Source organism: Cyclopterus lumpus, chromosome 19 (genome assembly GCF_009769545.1).
Source record: "Cyclopterus lumpus isolate fCycLum1 chromosome 19, fCycLum1.pri, whole genome shotgun sequence".
NCBI classification, from domain to species: domain Eukaryota; kingdom Metazoa; phylum Chordata; class Actinopteri; order Perciformes; family Cyclopteridae; genus Cyclopterus; species Cyclopterus lumpus.
In genome coordinates, this window is record NC_046984.1 from 6,434,294 (window position 1) to 6,453,347 (window position 19,054).

At 43.9% G+C, this 19,054-nt stretch overlaps 1 protein-coding gene across 1 annotated transcript; it reads right to left on the minus strand.

The window, feature by feature from the left end:
- Nucleotides 1-319: 319 nt before the first annotated feature.
- On the minus strand, nucleotides 320-16,461 carry ubald1a (UBA-like domain containing 1a). The gene is made up of 3 exons (XM_034558510.1): nucleotides 15,941-16,461; nucleotides 15,217-15,276; nucleotides 320-2,596 (listed from the first exon to the last, which is right to left on the minus strand). Exons 1-3 carry the CDS (start codon nucleotides 16,046-16,048, stop codon nucleotides 2,276-2,278), a joined length of 489 nt encoding a protein of 162 aa, XP_034414401.1. The 5' UTR covers nucleotides 16,049-16,461; the 3' UTR covers nucleotides 320-2,275.
- Nucleotides 16,462-19,054: the final 2,593 nt, after the last annotated feature.

Genomic DNA, 19,054 nt, shown 5'->3' on the forward strand with positions numbered 1-19,054 from the left:
TCCATTGCCCAACAGAGGAGGGCTAGACCATGGATGCAGCTATGAATTGTTCAAGTTTTAGGAACTCAAGTGTTCTTACTGGGAAGTTAATATACCAAAAATAAATATTCTCTCATTTACATGTGTATCCTTCCCAATGTGTGTCTATAGAATAAAGTATGTTTGGGCTCCATGGCATCATGTGACTGACACAGAAATTGTGATCCTTTGGTTTGGCCACTATGAAAAATGTGCTTTAAAGCCGCTCTTCCTGTAACTAGGGTTAATATTTAATTTTAGAAAAATCTGTAACACAAACACACACAGTAAACCATGCTGATTAGGTTGACATACAATATTTATTAAGGTTCACAAAAATGATAAGTTAATTATCAGGTAGTCCACAAATATTGTGGGAATGGTCTCATACAGTCATACAAGTGGGGAAACATACATGAGAAACCATTTAGGAACAGGCCCACCCAGAAACGCTCTGATTTAACCAAATAAAGTATGAAGCATGGAAAAGGACAAACTCAAACATTAGTTTAGTCTAAATAATAAAAAAGGAAGTTGCTAATTAATGGTTAATTATATCCATCATTTCCCCATTTCTTTTTTTTTTTTTTTTCTTCTTTTGGGAAAAAAAAGGCCCTCAGCTATTCAAAATATCTTTTCTTACACTCTCTTCTTGTATCAAATGAAAAAATAATCCAAACAGGAACAAACTAAAAAAGGGCAGACCTGGTATTTAAAATATTGCCAAACATCAGGGTCATTCCTTACTGTTGAACACACCCTCTGCAGTACAGGATCAGATGGTATATCTGAAAGGAGTCTGCAGTGTCCCCAAAGCTGCCCCACACACATTTATGGTTCTCATATCCAACAAGACACTTCTGCCTCCACATTGAGACACTGCTGATGGGACTGTTTGCATCTATATTAGCCCCGCCCCCCACAGCCCCCCCCAATAAACATGTCTTGACCTCATGTGTGTTTGCTACAAAACAAGTTACATGTTATGAACACATCATGCAAAGTGGCAATTTTGTTTACAAAGATGTCGTGTTTTTTCTTCTTCTTTTAAATGTGTAGCCATTTTAGCTGCGTTTGATTCACTCTTTCCAAAAAAACATAAGATCAACATGAAGTTCCCCCCCCTCCCCCCATTTTTCAAAGCCACCTCCCCTTAACCTTTCAACAAAAACAGAACAATTAAGCATTACAAACAATATTATATAAACCACAATTTATAATTTTTCTTGCGATAACCCAAATATCTATAGTAAAAAAAAAAAAGTATACAGTGGAAAGGTGTTGTCCGAGTCCAGGTTTAAAACTGCCATCGCTGCAAGGATCAGTGAGCATGAACCAGAGTGACCGCTGCCTTTAAGAAAAAAACTTTAAAAACACGTCCTGTGGCAGCAACAGTTGGTTTTAGAAGAATCCCTGATTGGCTGAAAGAAGTCAGGTGACCACCAGGTGAGGTAAGAAAAGTCCCACCTTTAACAATGGGAATGACAGTATGGAGGCGTTTCCTCTAAACGCTAGTGTGTGTGTGTGTGTGTGTGTGTGTGTGTGTGTGTGTGTGTGTGTGTGTGTGTGTTTGTGTGTGTGTCCGTGGCCCAAAATGTGTATACATTTTTGATTACAAACTGATCACCCGCTCACATGCGTACACACTCACACTGGAGTGCGGTGTTGATCGAGTGTTGAACACTGCACTTCAAGTTCCTCTCTTCTCATGCAGAACCGACAGTTGCAGAAACACAGAACACCAGCGGCAAAAAACACTGGCTGAAAAGATGGAGAAGGAAAAATAAAAAATAAACTAAACAAGAAACAGAAAGTTAAGTTCGCTGCCTTGAATGTCCTTGAACATCACATAGAATCCTTGGGCGTGACAATTTATTTTGTTTTTGAGTTCAATAATATTTTCTTATCTATGCATTTACTTAGGAAAAGCGAACAAAGATTTCAGTTGCTCTCTTATTACTATGCGTGTGCATATCTTTTTTTTAATAATATATATATATATATATATATATATATATATATATATATATATATATATATATATATATATATATCGAGATTTGCATTGGTTTTCTGCTCTTCTTAATTTGTCCACGTTGAGTTTTCTTGGTCTACGTAGTTTCCATCTCATTCGTCCAAAACCCATTTCTACCCATTATCATCTCCCAACCTACCCACCGCCCGGCTTTCATTTCCCCGATCCCGCCCCTCGTCGGGGGGGAGGGGGGAGGGGGCTCTTCAGTCCCGTGCGGCCCCTTCATCTCTCAGCCTCCATCGCCACGCTGGCCTTTTGCTCGGTGCCCGCGTGGCTGTTCACGCCCGTAGGCCAAGCGTGGCAGGGCTGCGTGAGGGGCTGCCCGTGAGTCCAGAGTCCCCGTGGGGGTTGCGGCACATTAGGTACGTTTGGTAAGACCCCCCAGCAGCCGACCTGGGGGGGCGGGGGGGAGGTGGCCATGGAGGCGGCCATGGGACTGCCGCCGCCGCTGCCAAAGCTCTCGGACGCCTTCAGCCTGGAGAACATGGTCAACGCGTCAGGGAAGTTGGGGGGCGTCGCTGGTGTGTTGGCTGGGGTGCACATCTGAAAATGACAAGGGAAAGAGAATGATTATTGCATAACCTTAAGAAAAATGAAGAAAAAAAACTGTCTATACACACTTTTCCTTGTGATCTATGATAATAACTTGAACATCTTTGGGTTTTGGACCACAACGATCAATCTGGAGATGTCACTTTGGCCTCTGGGTTATAGTGTGTACTATCAAGAAGAAGAGAGAAACATTTAACTTGTCTTGTAGCTGCACCACATTATGTTTTATCCAGTCAATCATTAGTCGAAATGTGTATCATTTGTCTTCTATAATAGATTTCTTCCAGTACGATGAGAAAAGCCACAATGTGCTGTTGACAAGCATGCGCCACAAACTCTATTCAGCAATTTGCACCACGGGGTACAGCCGACATGGGAGGTCTGAGCCACGTTTAAAAAGCGGATATCACTTTAAAAGGAAACAAACTAAAAGAGGGGAGGGGGGGGGGAATTTAGGGGAATCCCAGGTGCCCTTTGCTTCCCCAGAGGGTCCAGATTTTGACATTACAGTCCTTTGTTTACGCCCACTTCCTGTTCCAACTGTTATATGGCTTCCAATCTGATTGAACAAGATAAATGTAACAGCTACGCTTGCCACACACACACACACACACGCACACACACACACACACGCACGCGCTCTGTTTTAACCCGGCGCGACCCACTTTGTTACTGCTCTGCTGCCAGGAGTTCCTTTAGTGGCGCCCTGAGCTCGCACAAGTCACCCATGTGCCAAAAACAACACCATGTGAATAACATGTTTGGCTGCTCAGGAATCGTACGCCTCCGTTCTCATCCTCGCTGTCACAACTTCTCCAGCGCCCGCTTCCTATACATGTCCCCAGTCCATTGGTGACCAGGAAAACAACAACCTGCTGTATTTCCACAGGGAAGCAGAGGTGGAGCCATGTTTTTAAATCAGGAGGCTTGTCATCTATAAATAATTGCCTGGGCTGACAAAATAACCCCAAATCAACCAGGCCACAACAATGGAAGACAACTGTGTGGCAACTCCCAGGATTATAAAGACAAAACATTTAGTAGAACTGGCATGACAGAGTCTGAGCCTCAAATGACATCAACATATTTAACCTTCTATTGTGCCGTTAAACCTACACGTGTTCGACAGTGTAAACGGTCCAGATAACATATTAGACAGATTCAGGATAAATGCAAGATTGTTTTGTTTACGGGGGGCAATTTCTGGAATTGGGAGTCATATGCTCCATGAATCAACTATAGGGAGGGGGGCGGGGGCAACAGCTGCAGTAATACATGAGTACTGGAATACATTTTTTTTTTTAAACACACCGAAAGGGGAACAATCCTTACTGACTCAGGCTGACCTCTGGTATCCATGGCCTCATTTCCACTGCGTGGTTCAACTCGAGTCACTTCTGGTACCAGGTTCTATGCTCGTGCTCCACTGTGGACGGTTGCCCCCTCAGTGTAGGCGAGATTATGAGCCGATCACTAGAATGATGGACGTGATCAAATTTTTTTCGACGAGACACTCCTTCCACTGGCAGCCGTACAGGGAAACGTCTGCACTTGGTCAAGGGTAAAGTGTAGAGGACTACGCCCTCGGCTCTGCCACCCTGGATGCTCAGATTGTGACACACAGCCTGAGTACACAACGTGCCACAGGAACACAATTCCTCCCTCGGGGTTGTAATCGGACCGCCGTGCCCCCTAAAAGAAGTGCAGCGGCATGCGATTAGTCCTCTGAATATTCTCAAGAGTGGCGCGCTGTTATGAAAGGTGAGTGTGTCCACTGTGCAATGCCCACAGGAAACGCCGGCGCGTGTCTCCGAGGCCGTTTCCTGCTCTAAAGAGACGCTCGAGAATGCTGAAGTGACCTCTAGGATTCTGCCGGTTCTTGGCGAGCAGCGATGGAAGCTGCCGTTCGGGGTTCCCTAAACCTCAACATCGCTTAAGGGTCCGTGTGACTGGTGCTCGGCTGGAAAACAACAGCTGAGGCCGTCGGCCTCCTTGCTTACTGTCCAGGAATGGAACATGCTGACGCGTGACCTCTCAGGTTGTCCCCTCAGCGCTTTACACCGATGAGCAGGTAGAAATATACACATCCTGCAGTCTGCGAATGGACCACGTTTCACATATGTACATATTTATGTTTTGGGCTCTTGCTTTATACTTAACAGTGACTGAAACAGGAGAGCTGTGAGAGGGAGGCTGGCAAACGAAACGAACACCAAGTTTGGGTTTCGCAATTGCCCACTGCTCTAGTCAAATAACACAACACGCCCCCAAGTGTCGGCATGTGTGTGTGTGTGTGTGTGTGTGTGTGTGTGTGTGTGTGTGTGTGTGTGTGTATTTGCAGGGGACCTTGGACAGAGTCAGAGAATTAGACTGTATCGGCACACAGGGAAGAGGATCTGGTGCAAAGAGTTTATCACATAATTAATAAAAGCTTCAAGAGACCTCAGACCTTTCAGCATGTATTGAATGATGACCCACTTATGTGCAAACAAATGGGCCACAAATATGGAAAATGTATTCTGCAGTTTGGTACAAATCAAAGCACATGACCTGTGTATTGTATAATAATAATAATAATAATAATAATAATAATAATAATAATAGATTATGGTGTGTTCTCCTAGTAGCAGATCCACTGAGGTGCAGAGACTCAAATCCAAATGGCTGTTGGACTGATGTGCATGTGGGCTGCAACCATGACTTATAAAAGAGAAGTGGAAACTGTGTTGGAGGCGGGGCTTCCTTTCAGTTCTGTGAAAGTTGCTCAATGGTGGATGAAGAAAAAAAAAAACATACTTCCTGGTATAAGATTAATATAAAATGATCCAAATATTCTGGTGATTTTCCAAATCACCAGAATACACAGAATATGTGTCCTGCTGAGAAACTGTAAGTTTAGAAACGGCAGTTTAAAGTGGTTGTTTTTGAGGACCTTCTCTAGCTTTTGTATTCAAGACGTACACATGGAGAGACCGGGGGAGTTAGACAGTGAGAGCGAGTTTGTGTTCAAAACAGAGCCGACTGAGGGGATCGCCATGGCGAATGTTGTCATGAGGAAGCCGTGCAGATCTCCTGTTGACGGGACGGGGCTGAGGCAGGACGAGCTCTGTGGTCACAGCAGCCCCGGGCCGGTCCATCCTCTCTCTCTCTCAAGTCTGTTTGCTGAGCCCAGCAGGAGGAATAGCGACCAATCTAAACATGCCCGGCCCGGCCCTGCGGCGAGGCTCCACAAGCCTGAAACACTCCTGCGTGTGTGTGTGTGTGTGTGTGTGTCCACAAACACAGATGAGCTGGTGTTATTTCCAGTCCAACCTACCACATTCCAAATATCAAGTGTGTGTGTGTGTGTGTGTGTGTGTGTGTGTGTGTGTGTGTGTGTGTGTGTGTGTATATATATATATATGTATGTGTGTGTGGCAGACTGAGAAGAGACGCTTTTTATTTATTTTTTAATCCTGAGGGCCCAACTGACCTCTCCCGTGTGACGTTTACCTCAGTGCGCCTACACCACGTTACACACACACACACACACACACACACACACACACACACACACACACACACACACACACACACACACACACACACACACACACACACACACACACACACACACACACACACACACACACACACACACACACACACACACACACACACACACACACACACACACACACCTCGGATGTTTCGGTGCAGCGTCACATGAAACGTGATATGCTTTGTTTCCATTAACTTGATTGAAGCAAACAAACCAAATTCCTTACAGACCAAAAATGTTAAAGTCAAGTACTACTGAGCACGCTAATGTTGGGCATTTTTCACATTATTGTTTTAATAATTTCATATTTCACAACATCTGGTCAAACATACATAAATAACTCATGTGGCTATGTGCTTCATTTGTTTTGGGTAAATTTAGATTAGATTAGATTCAACTTTATTGTCATTGCACATGTACTAGTACGGAGCAAAGAATGCAGTTTGGCATCTAACCAGAAGTGCAACAGAGAGTACAACAGTATATACAGATTATAAAATACAATACAGATGAATTTAACATTAAATAGTGTAGAATATAAATGGAGACTACTATAAATGGAAACCATCTACGGTTGCTAGTGCAAATATTCAGTGCATATTTACTTGAGTGCAAACAGATTGTATCAAAGTGACTGAAGTGCATGATAGAGTGGTGAGTTTGATCTGATATTCCTGTAAATATTCAAGATTATTGGTTCTCTCCGTCACAATTTGCATAACAATACTTATCATGGGAACCAAATCTCTTTTTCTCATGCCTCTCCGTGCTAGGAACATTATGAACCGACAACACATCCGTTTTCTCTCCTTTCTCCGTGGTTCTCTCACCTCCAACTCCGTCTACCTCTCCCTGCGGTCTGTGGCTTCACACACGGCACGATTGCTTTTTGCAGCGAACTGTGCTGAGAGATATGCGAGATATGAGGGTCATGGAGAGGTATGCGGCGCATCCCTCGCTGTTCAGTATGAAGCATGAAGTATCTGCACAAACTGACTGTGAGCAGGACCGACTGTTTATACTCGTCACCATCCATCTGACTACATGCAAAATGACACTTTGTAGACTTGTTCATAGGCTAAGACAATTATGAAATTTGATATGTGGAGTTCGGGCAATATTCAAAGTAACACATGCTGGCGGTGACTGACTGGTCAGTGTGACCGTCAGAAAACGATTCTTCACTCCAGCGAGTCCGTCAACTTGCAAAATGGCAAAAAAAGGATGAGGTGTTCGATTGATGGCTCGGCTGCTGTGGCTGAGACACTCCAAATCTTTATTTGGTGAACCCCCCCCCCATTTATGGTTTGAGGAATTCTGCAGTTTGCTATTATTAGAGACAAATGTATAGGATAACCTGGAGTCACAGCTCCATGGTGAGTCACGGTCATAACCCTCAACTCTGGGAGCGCTTCAATAACGACAGGTCTCACTGCTCGTCTTCCAGCAACGGTATTGGAACCGACTTCGTAACACTGGAAGTCAAAGAGGCACTTAATCCAACTGTTCCACTGAAACTGAGGCTATTCATTAATAGGCAGCTCCGGGGTGTAAAGCTGGGCAATACTGAAACAGAACATGGGGTTGTATCTAAATTAATTACGGTCCAGAAAAAGTAGCAAGATATGGACAGCAAATTTAAACCTCGACTGCTCCGTTTTACTGGTTTTAAGTGCTGGGTCTGTGGGAGGATGCTGAGGTTTCACCAACATCAGGTCTGGGCTAGTCTCGGGTGCATTCACGTCATGCATGTTTAATAAGCATTCTAAAATAGTCACTCCTTTTGTTTGTTTGGGCAAGTATAGCGCCATTCAAAACTGCCAACGCCGTCCCGTGTGCAAGACGTATACAGTGTGTACAGAGGACGAATGTTGGCCAAGATTCACAAGAACATTGGAGGAAAGGTTGAATAAAAGGACATGATTCTGCCTGCCTGTTCAATGTTTAAATAGGGAGTGTTTTGTATGGTGTGTAGCCTCGCACTGCGTTTTCTTTTTACCTTTTTTTTTGGAGCTTCTAAATATTTAGAAGTTTTGAAATTGTTCTTTTTAATTTATAATGAATTAAATTTGAGAAGAAAAGAAAAATAGCCAGCAGACCCCAGATAGACCCCATCGGGGTCTACACACCCAGTGCCCAAATGTTGACCCACAGAAACGTCCACAACGCAGCAAAATAAGAGGAAATTAAGCATATACAGTCAGAGGGGAATGTCTCTGGAGATTGCTTTTGTAGGAGTCTATACATCGTTTTGTTTTTTGTATACCTTCAGATGCAAATTCAGTGTTTCAACAGATGATCTGACCATTTGAAATAAACTGAGCATTCACTTTTCTTTTACGACAACTGAAGAAACAAAAAGAAAACGCTGACAAATTGACACTACTTTCACAAATGCTACAAATACTTCAAAAATAATCAATATTTCAGAAATACCCCCGGCTGAATTGCAGGTAGTGATAAAAAAAAAATTTTTAAAGAAGGGAAAGTAAAGACATTCATCATTGCCAAGATCATGTGGTTTGGAAATAGTTAGTGTCACCAACCCCACACAATAACATCATATCTAAACAGACAAGCAACGGTCTTTGTTCTAGATGTGTATTATCCCGTCACATAGCTCATCAACGGGAGCTGACAGTCAGGTTTTTATGGGCGCGGCTGGATGTCGGAACTAGAAGTTGATTTTCCAAACTAAATAGAGGAGGTTGACAGCTGCTGCTGAGTTTCAAGTGACCGTCTCCGCCCTTCCTCCCTTCCTCCCTTCCTCCCTTCCTCACCCATGACCCCTTCCCTCCTCCGACCTCACCCAGCTCCCAGCAGCTGAGCCCCGAGGCGGTGCATGTCTATGCCCGAGTTAATATTATAAACACACAGGGGGACATGGTTGGATTTGTGCTCGCGAGGGACTCGGTTGATCATTAGCCAGGCTGTGCTCTGTTTTCGAGAGTATTATCACACTGTATAGTGTAGGAAATAGAAAAACAGAGAGAGATAAGAGCGTTGACGGAGAACGAATGGAAGAAAAGGAAGCAGCAGGCGTCGCCATGAACAGAAGATGGGAGAACTGGGACTGAGTAGAGCATTGGCTCTGTATGACCAACTGTACTACTCACAACAACAACGGCAAACAATAGGTGTTCAGTGGCCCACTCATATCTAGAAAAGGGGAGTTTGGCCTGACGACTGTTAACAAACAGTCTGGCAACAGAAACTAGCAGGCCAAAGGTCACCGTGAGGTAGAACAAAAAACGACTACAATGTAAACGCTGTGTAGACACAAGATATGTCTCTTATCGCTACGCACACACTGAAGATCAAATCTATTTTTTTCCCATTTCACGCCATATTTTAGGCGTCAGCACCCAGTTTCAATCTGGACATATCACGTGTGAACTGTTGTTTGATAACTCAAATCAACATGTAGAGAATCTAATGTATTGAATTAAAGAGAGAAACAATAAATTCCCTCTATGTCCAACATATATTTGGCAAATAAACAATTCTGATTATGAGAGGAGGATTAAATAGGGACTAATGACGAGTGATGGGTCAAGAATGGGAGTCGGGAAGCAGGAAATGGATGGCATCGAGGCTGAGGAGGGTGACAGGAATGGAAGGACGAGGTGGAGACACAACCTGAGCCTAGCTGCAGTGCTACAGCTGACTTGAGGCCAGGGAGACACAATAAGACAACACTGTGTGTGTGTGTGTGTGTGTGCGCGTGTCCTCAGGGACGCCAAGAATCTGTGTGAAACTCAATTTAACTCCAAGACTCATGAACACATCTGGTCCTCGCAGCCGTCCCACATGGATTCCCATTCTCAGAGTCCCTTGAACAAAAGTTCATGTGTGTGTGTGTGTGTGTGTGTGTGTGTGTGTGTGGTTAGGGTTCTGGGAAGCCGTGCTCCTGGAAACATGCAGAGCAACACGCTGCGACATGCAGAGCGCAGGCCAAGCCTCTTCAGATGTGGTGAACTGCTTGGCAAGGCTGTAGGACACACGGGTACAGACTGGGCTTGGATGGTGTTACGGTTCCAGAATCTTTACAAATCCCGACAGTATGGTCACATTATCATAAGAAACGCCGCCGTCTCCACCAACAATTATTGAGACGATGTTATAAACCGTAGCTCAAGACGCGTCTCAGCCTTCAGATTGAAGTGAAGGGGTTTAACCTCCGAGGTTAGTCACAAGGCTCTTGAGGTGGGCCGGCTTTTAAGGTTGACCAGCTATCCTGCCCCAATACCGGGGCGCCATGTACCCTCATATACCCCGGTGAAATGTCAGGAAGGTATTACGGTATGAAAAAACAGATATTGCCTGAACCACAACACACGCACACGCACAGATGCATGCACATTCATTAACAACATGAACAGATGTAGACCCGATTAGATTTGAGACTGCATGTACACCCAGGAGATTTCAGTGCGCACATCCATACGTACTGATGACATCAGACTTTATATATATATATATATATATATATATATATATATATATTATATATATATATATATATATAAACAATGGAACAAACTGGATTTCACCTCATTACATTACATGTCATTTAGCTGACGCTTTTATCCAAAGCGACTTACAATAAGTGCATAAAACCGTGAGTCCAAACTCAGAACAACAAGAATCAAGCAAGTACAATTTCTTCAATAAAGTTAAACTACAAAGTACTATCCGTAAGTGCCATTTAAGTGCTACTAAAGTGCTATCGGTAAGGGACATTTAAGTGCTACTACGGCATTTAAGTGCTACCTATTCAAGGTATAGTCGAAAAAGATGTGTTTTTAGTTTGCGCCGGAAGATGTAGAGACTTTCTGCTGTCCTCATGTCAATGGGGAGCTCGTTCCACCAATGAGGAGCCAGCACATTCTGCACTTAGTGATCTTCTGTATGCAATATCTGCAGCAGAGAGCACTGTGTTTCTACCTCCAGTACTCGCCAAACACCCTATTTAAGACAATTTAAGTATCCCTTATGTACGTTTTGTTAACCCTCCTCCGTCTTTTGCACTGTTGGTAATAAATGAATAGAGGCAGTGACGGAGAGAGAAATGGGAGCAGACAGTCGTCCATGTTGTCACACCATGATTTATGAAGGTAATTATACCTCTGCTCTTCTCCATGGGCACACCACACACTTTAAATATCTGGGAGATCTTATATGGATGAGAAAAGTGAGGATTGCAAAAAAAAATCCTTTTTTAAAGCCACACCCGTCCACCAAAACCAAATGTTTGCAGTTACCAGAAACGCCCCCTCAAAAAACACACACACACACACACACACACACACACACAGTGTTTATATTGCCAGGAAACAGTGTTTTAATGCCCAAGACTATTCTGCTACGTCACTCGGTACCCAGTTAGTTACTGTACGTGGCCCTTCATAAAAGCCTTGCTTCATTCACCATGTGCAAGTGACGAATAGCAATTACAAGACAATAAAAATCACTGATTCTGTGGGTTGTGGTATGTCGGCCGGGCTGGGTTGTGCTCAGTAGTCGGAGGAAACTGTAAAAGTTCTTCAAATGGATACAGTTTAAGATTACTTACTGCGTACATTTTGCTAATATGCTGATTTGAGTATTAAGAAGGAGAAGGCCAGCTATTACATTGTGTAATAGGACTTTGCGAGAGAGTGCTGAGGAAGGACAAAGAAACGGGAGCAAAGACAAGAATTAGAAGAGTTTCTTTTCTTTTCTTACATCAATAAAAAGCAGATCAGAGTGAGAACACGAGGTAGACATATTGTTCGAGTGCAGGTATGATTTAAGAAAAAGGAGAATGTGTAATATTTCTAGGAGGAGATTATTTTTATTACCCTGACTTTAGCATTAACAGCCATAACTCTGGTGGAAATTATACAAAAGTCATAAGGTTGTTTCACTGCTTAGTCACATGATGGGGGGGTCACATGTTTCCTGACAGCAGTGGAAGTCATCCAGCAAGGGGACTTCCTCCTGTGTGGTCACATGAGGATTCATTCACGTTACTGTGGGCTGTATATGCCCCACGGGAAGAGATAATAATAATAATAATAATAATAATAATAATAATAATAATAATAATAATAATAATAATAATAATAATAATAGAAACACTGATACTGGTGTTAGGGATCTGTGTTCTCCACGCGCACAGAGAGATATTACTCGACAAAATTATTTCTATTGCAATTTGCTGCTATATTTATGATCCGACTTCAAATATAGCTCCTAAAATGTGTAATATTTTCCAAGAGGGATTAGCATCAAACAGCCAGAAGCCACACAAAATAGTTCCAACGTGTGAGTGATGTGCCGTTCTGGGGGTTGGGAACCGCTTTGAGATTTATACTAAAACATGACGGTGAGATCAGGGCACGATTAAACGATGGGAAACATAAAGAGGTTATTGCATTCTAGAGCCTTATGTTTTGCATCTGAAAAAAGAAAATGGACAGAGTTTTAAGCAAGGCAGGCCGGAGGAGTGAGAGTGTGTGAACTAAAGTAAGAGAGAGGGTGCTGTGTTTTTACCGGCACCCTCTGCTGTGAAAGGGTCCATTTTGGGCCGGTGAGAGCGTTGCATCCTGCAGGAATGTGTTGTGGTCGCCGTGTTGGTAAAGGCTTATGGAAGCAACACTCTCTACGCCTTTGAGTAGAGGAGAAAAACTGGGAGTAGACGGGAATGGGTTTGCACACACAAAAAGAAAAAAAACACAAAACAGCAAGTTGGATTGAGCTTAGGTGTCTGGGTGTCCATCAGGGAGGATACAGTAGATGTGAGCTTGTGTCAAAACACAGAGATTATTGGACAATCGGCTCCCACCGACATACTTCATATACGCAGATGTAGACAACAACAAACAAGAGTGTTGACTGCGTGTCTGTGCAGAGACTGTTGCTCTTTCTACATCGTGTGCCAAAGCACGGGGCACTCCCCCGGGTCCGGGATGGCAACAAAAAGGAAATAATAATGACGAGAGCTTTGTCTAAATCCTCCGCCCTCCGATGCATTATACAAGACTTAACTGATGAGTGGGCTCGCTCACCTCACTACTTGATACGCAATATAAACCTCTGACATACAAAAGCACAAATGATGCATTAGCTAAGCACACGTAAACAACAATCAGCCTCGACGTGGCAAATCCCCACCAGACATTGTTGAGGGATGACTATTTCTTAAACAACACCACTTTTGTACCCAAGTTAGTTTATCTCCCATGATGCCACATTTGGATCGGAAAGTGATTTGGTACTTCATGCATTGCTGTGGCTTCAAAACAATAACATAAACCAGCCCGTTGAACAGTGTCAATAAACTAAGCGACCTACATGACGTCCTAACCTGCAATGCTGCCAAGGACTGCATTTTCTACGGGCTATCTGTCGGCGGAGGAGGAGGGGGGTGAGGCCTCGAGCCAAAACAGCAATCTCAAGGATGAGTTCAGTTTGTGTTGCAATGCCAAACATTGACACATACGCATGTGCGACAGAAATGTAACTGAATGTTGCTCATCTTTACTCTAAATTGAGGAGGCAGATAAAGAACGAGAAGCCACAGCAAATGGGATTAGATGCCAATGAACACTGTGGCCCGATAAGCTGCGGGAAGGTTGGACACGCACAACGTACTGTTGTCACACACACACACACACACACACACACACACACACACAGTCTGTCTGTGTCTGTGTGTGTACAAAACATGCATGCACACACGCTGGTGTGTGTGCAAAAAAGCAGAATGCGGGATTACGCAAGGATGCGTCAAAAACAAAAAGCGCACGTACAGTAGGTGCTCCGCCTTCTGACTTTCATTATCCAGTTTCTGCGGCAATCAAGCTCAGCCCTATTTGGCACACCGAATAGAACAGCTCTTGGCAGATTGTTTACTCTTCTAAATTAAAGCGAGACATTTTGTGAGCTAAATAGAGGACTGAGGTGGCCTTATTTACTGATCACATGATAGAGGCCCGGCTTTCTTTCTTATAATTAAGCTACTGTAACAATGATCCAGCTCCGAGAGAGACGTTCCTCTGCTGAATTCGCGATATTGCACAACTCTGAAGCTGTAAAGCTAAAAAAAAAAGAAAAGAAAAGCGAATCCTCTTCTATCCACACAACATTGTTCAGCAGTTTGACGGATGTCATTTCCCAACAAATATTGAGTAAAAGAAACAGAAGCAGTGTGAGTTTAAAAAACGACCAACAGTCTCGTCCAGAATGCCCCCCCCCCCCCACACACACATCTCTGTCAGGCTCTTCCAAGAGGGCAGCTGTTGCTGGACGCTGCCATGCATGCATCTGCAAACAAAGGCTTGTGTGCTGCCAACGTGTGCTGCTGCTGCTGCTAAAAGCCTAAAATATTGCTAGTTTCATAACGTTCAAGTGTGTGTGTGTGTGTGTGTGTGTGTGTACACAGAGTCTCTACAGACCTAACACCTTCCAGTTTGCTCTGCTCTGTTTTGTCACCCCCCCCCCCCCCCCCCCCCCCCCCCCCCCAAACCAGTGGTGTGGTAGGGAGCAACAACCCAATCTGGGTAGAACAGCCGAATAACCCGAGTCAAATGAAATTTCATAAAGATCTATTCGTAAGAGGCAGCTGTCCTCTTCCTGGAAGGAGACTTTTTTTCTTTCCGTTTTACCCAGAAACTGAGGGGGGGCCCTCCCTCCCTCCCTTCCTTCCTTCCCTCCTTAAAGCACCTCAGTTGATACAATGACACATTAGGGATTTCATACATCTGCATCGATCGTTCTCCCTGCCTCTTTCCTGCATATATACTCAAGTGGTGGCTGCTGCTGCTGCCTGCCTGCGTGTTTATTTCTGGAAGCTCACAACATGGCCGACATGTGCTTTGTTATTGTTAGCACAACATCATCCCTCTTGGCCTATAAGGGCCGCTTCTCCTCCCCCATCCCACCCAAAAAACAACACAGTGGCCTTAAAGATACACTAGCTCGCAGTCGGGCTTGTTACAGAGACACAAACAGAACAACGCGGAGCATTAAAACCGATGTTATTATTATTATTATCACAACCGCCCCTCTGCATCCCCACACTCACCATTTGATGATGATGGCCATATGGAATATTTGTTTCTTGAAAAAAGACACTGAGGGCAGTCTGCAATGAAACACACAGAATATCAAAAAAAGGCTTTATAGGTTTCAAATAAATGCATTACAAATAGCAATGAATTCGTCCAAACATCGCGTAATTCTGTCTTGATATATCAACCTTCACAACAATAATAACACATAGAGCCTGCGGTGAACTATAATCTATATCCGCTCCACCGCAGACTAAACAATCACTCTTTTGCGGGCCAGTCGACACAACACGACTGTCATCTCTGTTGCGTAATCGCCGTCGCAGGCCTCGCCTGGACACCGCTGTCATGTGTCGGATTATAGTATTTAATCTAGAATAAAGTCTAATTGGATGTACTCGATGTACGCGGCGCCCCCCTGCGGGTTTAAGGCTGGCTGAAGCGCATACGTCTACTTCAAATGCTGCAAAAGTTATTGGTTAGAAAGTAGGACCGACTTATGGCCACCATTAACTATATATATATATATATAATAAATAAAAGGGGGGGGGGCATATTGCTCACACTGACGCTTTGTTTTGTGTAGAATTTCGAAGAGAGCCTAACAAAAAAAAAGTGTCGCGAGGCAGACACAACTACTGCTCGGTCGGACATAAACATTAGCCGTGTGTTGCTCACGTAAACCCGCCGACTGCAACGTTGAAACCTCCTAATTTCCTTCTTCTTCTATTTTTTTACCTCAAACTGCCAATGTGCCGCCTGCAAAAGCTGCTTCGCCTGGTCCGCCGCACAACCCGCCGTCAGGACGAACTGGTTAATCATGACTTGATGTTTGAGTTCATCCATTATTTCGACGAAGCCCGTGTCCTACTCGCGGCTCTGGAACAGACTTTCGACCGTTTTCCTCTCTGTCTTCACTCTAGTTGTATTCCGTCTCTCTGCCTCAGTCGTCCACCATTACAGCCAAACACAAATATTTACTGTAGGAGAGGTAGTGGAAGGAAGAGCGTCACGTGATTGACAGACCGGCGCGGCCAATCCAATGAGAGCCCCCGCCGGTGGGATTTGTATGCCCTCGCGCGGAGGGTCTCGGATCGGCGTGTGTTGTGCTCTGCCTTCAAATAGAGCTTAGGTTTGTTTTCTGTCCTCAAAGACACCGTAACACGAAAAGAGTGGCTCGCGGTGAGCACGTTTAAAAATCCTGGGACATGTGTGACATTGACATCATCGCAGGGGGAGGCAAACCCCACCTCCCCTCCCTCGAGAAACCGCAGAGAGGGTTTGTTTTGGACTACAACTCCCGCTTTGTTTGTAAAGCTCCGGGAGGCAGACTTTTGTGAATGACGGCCGCTCTCGTCCAATTCCCAGGCGCGCTCTGTCACCGTCTCGCCAAATATGGTAAACAAATCCACCGTCGCCAATTACATCGCTCGGAGTTAAATTAGGGGGACAGCCGACAGTCGAGTCTGCTCTGCGACTTTCTCATTCCGCTTCTCCGTGAGTGTGCGTGTGCGTGCGTGTGTATGTGCGCGCGCGTGCCGCATCTTCTCTGCACGCATCAGTCCGGCATGCGGCTGCGTTACAACATGTTCGCAAACCCCATTGTCCTTTGTTGTGGTGTCAGAGTGAGGCGGTTACGTCTTCTTTGCTCAAAGACACAACGGCAGGTCGGATGTTTGATGACACGGGTTGTCATCACAGTCATCACAGTCATTCAGGTGGCTTGGAGAACGCATATTAACGACCTAATCACCCGCATAATATACATTACTGAAATTAATGAGCATATAATAACATATCTTTAAAAAAATATAGGACCAGTTATTCGTTTTAATGAGCCAGTAGCATATATGAATATAACAAAAGAGGAGAATTATGTGTCGTCACAATAATAATAGTCAACATAATAAGATGAAGGAACAATATCATACAATGGAGTTACACTGAAATTATGTAATTTTTCAAATACACCCCTCTCGGCTTATTATATTTGACAATACTATTAAAATATAACACATAAATCCCTTGCTTTTCCATTCACACGTACTGTGTGGATGGATTAGGATCAGTGGATTTATCTCGACTTCTAAAAGCAGCAGTTTTAGTGCAGGCTGTGTGTAAAATGAGTACTCTGATATCAACACACACCGCTCAGGATTGTGGGTAACTCTTACTGTTAATGTTCTGTACAGTAACATGTTTGGAGCAGCTATGTTGTTGTATGGAGGAAATGTAGTTGCGACATCTGCTGGTGAAAGGTGGGCATTTACCGCACCGCTGGGAGAAGTTGGGGTCATTGACATCCATTGTGATCCATGTTTTTACATTACACAGACTTCAGTCATACTTCAGTCAGACTTCAGTCATACTCTTGTGACCTTTGATGGGCTGACTCTGGATAACAATCAACAGTTCTATACCAGCATTCCCCTGGTGTCATTTATGGGCACTTGCCATAACCTATTATAACCAGAAAACGTTGAAAGAGCCTTAAAACCTATAAACACTCATAGTGTTCATTTGTGAGTATCTTGCTGAACAAATCAGTATCATAAACCACAGAGCTATTTTTTCTGCAATAACCCCCACAATCGCGAATGCCTTTTACCACACAGATATGAGTTCAAGGCAAATATACACATATTTACCAAAGTATCAAATTATTCCTTTGGGTATAATTTTATTTAAAACCAAAATAGTATCTGCTACATTTGAGTGCTGAAAAGAATCAAAATGTGTGGGGAAAAGAAAACATACAAGGGGAGTATTCAGGACCTTGATGTTAGATCAGTGGGCAATCTCTATTATGATCAAGCATCTTGTGTTCATCAGTTGGTCCTCCACAATTCTTTTAAAAATATAGTTGTGAGTTGTAGCCCAGGGAATTATATACAAGGACTTTGTCTTTGTTTTTGTTTTTTTCTTAATTAAAACCCCTCCAGAGGTTGGCAGTGCAATATTTCATAGCCTACAGGTGTAACAATTCTCTTTAGCAAACCTCTTTCAACCCATTAGAGATACTATATGTACTTAGTTGCAGCTGAAGGACAGCAGGAAGCCTGGCAACAATAAGAACAGCTGTTCAAACATTTGCCCGCCTCACCAAGCAAGCCTTTTGTCAAGAACCTGAACAAACCTGGAGACATTTTAAATATCAAACCTCCTTGAAGGGTTACAACAGCTGGCATCGAAGTATCAAGGTTCTTCAAGTGTTTCTGCATTGATTTTGCCACTCATCCATCCTCGGTGCCCTACACCGAACTGCCAGCCCTTGTCAGCCTCCGCACTCTAAATCTTTTAAACTCGGCAGATGTGTTGAGAAAATCAGTTTGGGGAGGAAGAGAGATGGCTGGCACTGAGATATCCCCGGGCATGAGGAGGAAGAGGCATCGCTGATGCACGTGGGCCACGGCTCTTGCACAATTACTTCTGTGAAGTCTTTCTTCATCTGTATACGTTGTTAAGGGGCCATGATTGTTTCAGTGTGCAATCTTTAACTCATGTTGACTAAGGCAGCTTTGTTTATCCCACATGTAGACAGCAGGGACTGTTTACTGCCACACGATCGGGTCAATATGAGGTCTTTAAATCCACATCTTTTCAATCAGATGCCTGGTGCAACGACATCTCAACTAGTAGGGTATGCAATCGGAGGAGGGTATGAACGGCAAAAAGCTATAACAGGGGACATATGTTCCTCCACAATGATTAATTGCATTCCGTCTTCAGCCAATACGTAGAGCAAACATATGAGGAACATGGGAAGGTCTGATTTGACACATGCAGTGAAACAACAATTGTCCACAGTGAATACAGGGCGCTGCATGGTGTATATCTTATGTGAATGAGGTA